Source organism: Carlito syrichta, unplaced genomic scaffold (genome assembly GCF_000164805.1).
Source record: "Carlito syrichta isolate Samal-C Ts95f unplaced genomic scaffold, Tarsius_syrichta-2.0.1 Scaffold305164, whole genome shotgun sequence".
In the NCBI taxonomy this organism is placed as follows: domain Eukaryota; kingdom Metazoa; phylum Chordata; class Mammalia; order Primates; family Tarsiidae; genus Carlito; species Carlito syrichta.
The window spans coordinates 1-6,851 of NW_007249260.1; the positions used below are offsets into that span (position 1 = coordinate 1).

The 6,851-nt window shown below is 38.8% G+C and overlaps 1 protein-coding gene across 1 annotated transcript; it reads right to left on the reverse strand.

Annotated features, from left to right (window-relative positions):
* Nucleotides 1-1,041: 1,041 nt before the first annotated feature.
* Nucleotides 1,042-4,503, reverse strand: LOC103263581 (putative olfactory receptor 14L1). Its single transcript, XM_008061248.1, has 3 exons — nt 4,467-4,503; nt 2,815-2,862; nt 1,042-1,958 (listed from the first exon to the last, which is right to left on the reverse strand). The coding sequence occupies exons 1-3, from the start codon at nt 4,501-4,503 to the stop codon at nt 1,042-1,044; spliced, it is 1,002 nt and encodes a 333-aa protein (XP_008059439.1).
* Between the last annotated feature and the right edge of the window lie 2,348 nt (nt 4,504-6,851).

A 6,851-nucleotide genomic window follows, 5' to 3' on the forward strand; every position in this document is an offset into this window, starting at 1 on the left:
CAGAATGGCAATTATCAACAACTCAAAAAATAACAGCTGCTGGAGAGGGTGTGGTGAAAAGGGAACACTTCTACACTGCTGGTGGGAGTGTAAACTAGTGCAACCTCTGTGGAAAGCAGTGTGGCGATTCCTAAAAGCTCTAAAAATTGACCTTCCATATGACCCTGCAATCCCCCTACTGGGAATATACCCTGAAGAACACAAATCACTCTATAAAAAAGATACCTGCACACGTATGTTTATCGCAGCGTTGTTCACAATAGCAAGAACCTGGAAACAACCATGCTGCCCATCAAAAGAGGACTGGATTAAAAAAATGTGGTACATATACACGATGGAATACTACGCAGCCATAAAAAAGAACAAAATCATGAATTTCGCAGCAACCTGGATGGAACTAGAGTCTATAATACTGAGTGACCTCACACAGAAACAAAGATCAGAATATCACATGTTCTCACTCATATAATGGACCTTGAACATCCAATGTAATACTATAAGAAAATGACTGACGGTACTAGGAAACTATGGGGGGGAGGGAGATGGGATTAACAGTAGCAAATATCTGTCTGGGGCTGGGAAAACACCTCTTATCAACAGGGTGTCTGAATGAAACGTAATTGTACACCTAACCCTTAACTGTACCCCACAAAACTATAATAAAAATACTGATTAATTATTAAAAAAAAAAATATGTGATCTTGCCCTATTGTGATTATTATATGTATATTAATTCATTGTATTTTAGTAATTCACTTTTATATTAATTGATTAATATATTATATTACTGATTATAATATAATTTCTAAAATTTTGAGGTGAACACATAAAAATTAATAAAAGCATAAGTTCTAATGTTATGAATACCCGAAATACTTTTTAGTACATTACAGGGTTACATTTGCTCAAATATGGAGAGGATGGCTAGACTACAGCTGAATTTTATTTTAAAAATTAATAAGGAATTCAGCCATCAATTGAAAGTATAAGCCCAGGCTTACAGATTGCCTGGTTAGGACAAGAGCTCAGACGATATGGCCCCTAATCAGCTGCTTCATCTAGCATACTGCACTGCCTTCTCAGGGCTGCTTTCATATCCTTATTCCTCAGACTATAGATGATGGGATTCAGCGTTGGGGGCACAACTGTGTAGAACACAGACAGGAAAACATCCAGAACAGAGGGAGAACTTGAAATGGGCTTCACATAGGCAATGCTGCCAGATATCATAAAGAGTGTTACAACCACAAGGTGTGGAATACAGGTAGAGAATGCTTTTGATCTACCCTCCTTAGATGAAATTCTCATAATGACAGAAAAAATGTACATATAGGAGAGAGTTATTAAAACAAAGCAAATTATCACAAGACTTGTAACAAGAATCATGACTCCAATCTCAATGACAATTACTTTGCAGTCCAGGAGGCTTAGGAGTTGTGGAATATTACAAAAAAATTGGTGTATTTTGTTGAGTCCACAGAATGATAATGCGAATGTTGCTGTCACATGCATGAGCCCACAGATCATCCCACTGAGCCATGATATGGCCATCATCTTCACACAGGCACCTTTGTTTATGATGGCCTCATAATGTAAGGGCCAGCAGATGGCCACATAGCGGTCATAGGACATCACTGTAAGGATGGCGACCTCAGTAGTTGCCAAGTACATGAAGAAAAAGACTTGCAGATCACATCCAAAGAAAGAAATGGAGGTATCATGAGTCAAGGAACTGACAATAGACTTGGGCACTGTGACAGAGATGTAGCAAAAATCTAAGAAAGACAAGTTTCTCAAAAAGAAATACATTGGGGTTTGCAGGTGAATATCCAGTGTGGTGAGCATGATGATTAGGAGGTTTCCTATGAGAGCTGCCAGATAAACTAATAAAAATATGGCAGCATGTACCATCTGACTCTCCCAGGAGTCTGAAAATCCCATGAGGAGAAATTCAGCAACTTCACTTCTGTTAACATCACTTGTAGTCATTCCATTTCTTCCTAAGAAGAGAGAAGAGTGGCTTATGGTTACCCAAAATTATATTTCTGAAACAAACTTGTGATCACTAAATAAAAGATAACCTTTGTGCAAGTTTGGATACCATCTTTCTAAACCTAAATCTCTATGACACAGCAGAGTGCCTCATACAAAGCATTTTCTCAATAAATACATCCTGGTATGTAAGATGTAAGGAAGAGGCACAACCAAAATGCAAAATAACAACAGAGAATGTATAACAACAATGAAGTAATCAACAAAAAATATAGAATGAACAAAATAAAAGAAGTGCACATACTTGGAGAAAAAATGAGTATCAGTATTATTACCATCTATTGACTATACATATATACTTCATTTTCAAGCAAATTATTTGTTTTTTATGTGTTAAAGATAGCATTGCAAATTGTTTGTCATAGTTCTCTTTGGTTTTGGTTTTAAAAAATGAAAGTGAGCCAGGCTTGGTGGCTCAGCCTGTAATCCCGTGCCTTTGGGAGGCTGAGGTGAGTGGATTGCCTGAGCCCGCGGGTTCGAGACCCGCCTGGGCAGCGAGACCTTATCTCTACAATAAATCAAAAAATCAGCCGGGCGTGGTAGCGCATGCCTGTAATTCCGGCTACTTGGAAGGCTGAGGCAGAAGGATTGCCGGAGCCCAGCAGGTCGAGGCTGCGGTGGCCGGGAGCGGCCACTGTACTCCAGTCTGGGCGACAGAGTGAGACTTCAACTCAAAAAAAAAAAAAAAAAAAAATGAAAGTGATTACTTGTAATCTGGAAAAGACTCCTTATCTCATAACTATTAAGTGAAATTATAGTCATAGCCTTTCAAAAATGTATCAGAAGACCTTCTTAAATACGTTATAAGCTCTTTGGGTGAAATATTTCACAAGAAACAATTCTTGAATTCAAAATTTGAACAATCAAATGAAGAGCATAGTGAAATAAAATACTATCAGAGTATGATATTATAAACAATAGCAGAAGGGATAAGAACTCATCATAGTGGATTGCATCAGAAAAGAGATTGGTCTTATTTTGTGTTTATTGGAAGACTTGCAGAGACCATATCTAGGTTAGGTCCTAAGAAGTATTTTACCAAATGAGTTTTAGATTGGTGATTTTAAAGAGAACCACCTGGTAAAAGGCAGAAGGACAAAAATATTTGTGGTAAAATTTGGCTATGAATATGGAATATGGGTATGGATTAGCTAGAAAATTTGCACTTAAGTCAGTCTAATCTTTTTGCTGGTCCTCAGAGTTCATATTCAATGTTGAGATGAAAAATAGAATGTTGAGTATGATGTATTCAAGAGACCTAAACATAATGGGCAATTTTTATAATAATCTTTCTAAGCATCTGTCACCCATTTAATTTGATTTTTAAGTGTTGTTTTCTTTTGGTTTAGCTCAGTAAATATTATCCAAGTTTAGATCCCAGATTTCTGCAATGTGTCAAGCCAAACTCTGAAATGGATTTTTGCTCTTACCAAATTATATAGCAAATTTATATACAAAATACAGTGTCAATTTAGAATGTACAATTTGAAGAGTTTTGAAAGTTGCATATGTCTATGAAACCAGCACCACAATCAGGACACACTATTTTCATTATATCCAAAAGATTTCGTATACATCTTTGTATATAATCTCTCCCTCTGCCAATTCTCACTTCTAAGCAATCAGGGATTTTCCTAACTTTTTAGGGCCATCACACCGGAAAATAAAACCATCACACTGGAAAATAAAATCAAAATAAATCAACCATCACACTGGAAAATAAAACCAAGAAGGAGTCAACTAAGTGCCTCTCTGCTAAAAAAAAAAAATCTGATATTTCTACTAGTTCTAGCTTTCTCACATTGGTTGGCTAGATAGCCTGTTGTTAGAGGAACAGATGCAATCAAGTGGAAAGAAAAATGCTTGTGTGACCACGCAAAAGAATTAACTTCATTTTAAGTGAGGTGACACTATCATAAGGATAAATATCAAGGGTCTAATATGAGGACTATTATGCAGAATTGAGGAAAGGCATTGAAATTGCCTAATTATGAATTTTTTTAAAAATCCAATCAATGCACATATTTTAAAATGTGCACAGAACATCCCTTTCATTCAACACACACACACACACACACACACACACACACACAGAGAGAGAGACACACACACACCAGAACTTTCCCCACTGAAAGGAAACACAGGCCCATGCTGTCCCGCCACAGGCTGAGACCCACACACATCCACATGCCCTCTCCTCCCCACACTCTCAAGGACGTGCTCTGCTCACTCCCAGATCCTGAAACACAGTCACCGAAACAAAAGGAATGGATGCATATTTTGAAATTCATGGTTCTTTATCTGTAAAATTAGATAAGAACATGGTATGGAAAGCCATAAGCGCAATCTATTAATTGAAAAATAAAATGATATTTGTATGGTTTTATTTTCCAAAGTCATGATACTGAACTTACTGCATGGTGTGGGCTGATTTCTGCTGAACTGGGACATGGAGCAACTTCAGTTCAAAATTTCAAACTCCTGTTTCTTTGTAAAAGAACCTCAGTTTATCTGAATATATAGCAAATCAAATTTTTAAATGCCTTAATCTCACAATGTGACTGCCAACCTTAAACTTAGATTACAAATATATTTATCTTCTCCCTAATTCAGAAACATGTAGACGAGTACCACATCTGGGTTTTCTTTAGCTGTGATTCAGTCTTTGTGATAAAATGGTGGTTAATAACTGACATCTGGTGAAAGACACTTTTCATAATACTGAGGTCTCTGGAGATAAGATTCCTCATATCTTAAATATGTCCTTGGGGATCAAGAAGCAAAGCAGAGCTTTGATTAGTTCCAGTGGCTAGCACTAAAGTTCAAGTGCCTTATTGTTCGATGTAGGATAAAAGAATGGGAATTCATTAAATAGTATAATCTTCCACACACCCATAGACTCAATTAGATAGGACACTTGTACTGAGAGTGGAAGAAGAAATGATCAATCATTATACTCAGACAACAGGCATAAACCCAGTCAGACATTCTGGAACTAGATTTCCATTAACATTTTTATTCTTCCCCAATGGGTATATTCTTGCCCTTTTTGCATCCCTTTCTATCCCAAGTCAATTTAGTACATAAACAGTAAGTTTTAAATGCAGAAATAATCTGTTACCCTTGTCTTAAGACCTTGCTGTGCATTTCTTTGATATTAAAGATAAAACTTCTTGGTGGCTCAGCCTGTCATCCCAGCACTTTGGGAGGCCAAGGAAAGCGGATTGCCTGAGCCCAGGGGTTTGAGACCAGCCAGGGCAACTTGACGAGCCTCGTCTCTACAATAAAATAAAAAATAGCCGGGTGTGGTAGCACGTGTCTATAGTTCTGGCTACACAAAAGGCTGAGGCAGAAGGATCGCAGGAGCCCAGAAGGTCAACGCTGGGGTGGCCGTGAGCATGCGTGAGCATGGGCGAAGGAGTGAGACTCCGACTTAAAAAATAAAAAGTAAAAGAATAAATAAATAAAGATAAAATTTATTGACACAGCATATATACTTGAATGCCCTGGCTCTTATCTAACTCTCTTTCTCATTTGATGTTATTCCTCACCCCTTCATGGTTTGAGTGACCTCTGGATGACCTCTTCTGTGGTGTGCTATACAAATATTTCTTCATTTAAAACTGAGTTTAATTTTATTAGTATGTAGGAATTATTTTTATATTATGAATGCTAATCTTTGTTGTTGAAACATTGTAGATAATTTTTCAAGTTTGTATTTTGATATTCTCCTCATGATGTCTCTGAGAAATAGAAATTATTGATTTTAATGTAGTTTTTCTATAAATTCTTCACTTTTGAAATTTGTTTTAGCTTCTGGTTTTGCTTTTTTTTTTTTTGAGTTGGAGTCTCACTCTGTCGCCCAGACTGAAGTGCAGTGGCTGCTCCCGGCCACCGCAGCCTCGACCTGCTGGGCTCCGGCGTTCCTTCCGCCTCAGCCTTCCAAGTAGCTGGAACTACAGGCGTGCACTACCATACCTGGCTGATTTTTTGATTTATTGTAGAGATGAGGTCTCGCTGCACAGGTGGGTCTCGAACCCGTAGGCTCAGGCAATCCACTCACCTGAGCCTCCCAAAGGCGCAGGATTACAGGCTAAGCCACTGAGCCCGGCTCTAGCTTCTGTTTTTTTGTTGTTGTTTAAGACTTGCTTCCCTAGGAATGACACCAGCAAGTGGTGGAACAGGACTTTCCAATTCTCATCCCCTCACAAAAACATCAACTTAAACTGCTATTTATGCTTCACAAATCCTAAACAAGAGCTAAGGAAACTAGATGAGGTATTGCAGCATCTGTGTGTAACACATAAATTTTTTTTAAAAATGCAGTGAAGAGGAAAGTGTTGGAGAAGGAAAGTGAAGTGAGCACCAAACTTTGCTATGGACCCAACACCATGTCCACCTCAGTAAAACCCAGCACCATCCAGTCCCCATGCTCCAAGCTGGCCATGCAGATACCATTTCCAGGTCTGCCCTACTTCCAGATCAGCCTCAGAAGCCCCAGGCTCCCATATTGTTCCCTGTACTAGGCCAGCCCCCGCCTATAAACAGACTGAAAAAACAGTACTTGTTAGGCCTGCCCTATAAACAGACTGAAAAAACAGTACTTGTTACCAGGATGGCACCCTTGGATTCAACCTCCAGTCCCAACCCAGTACAGGGAAGCTCCATAGAAATAGGCTTCAGACCTACTTGAGGTTCCAAGCTTGCCCACCATCAGGCCAACTCCAGTGACTCCAGAGTGCTCCAATGCCAGGCCAGATCCCGTAACCTCGGGCGTCAGGCCAACCCCAGAACCGGAT

What these genes read in the sequence shown, in the direction of transcription:
- LOC103263581 (XM_008061248.1), bottom strand. Translation starts at nt 4,503, where the DNA reads ATGTCCCAGTTCAGCAGAAATCAGCCCACACCATGCA. An exon ending in AAATCAGCCCACACCATGCA is followed by an intron (nt 2,863 to 4,466) that starts GTAAGTTCAGTA and finishes TTTCACCCAAAG; the next exon opens with AGCTTATAACGTATTTAAGA. An exon ending in TGATACATTTTTGAAAGGCT is followed by an intron (nt 1,959 to 2,814) that starts ATGACTATAATT and finishes ACAGAAGTGAAG; the next exon opens with TTGCTGAATTTCTCCTCATG.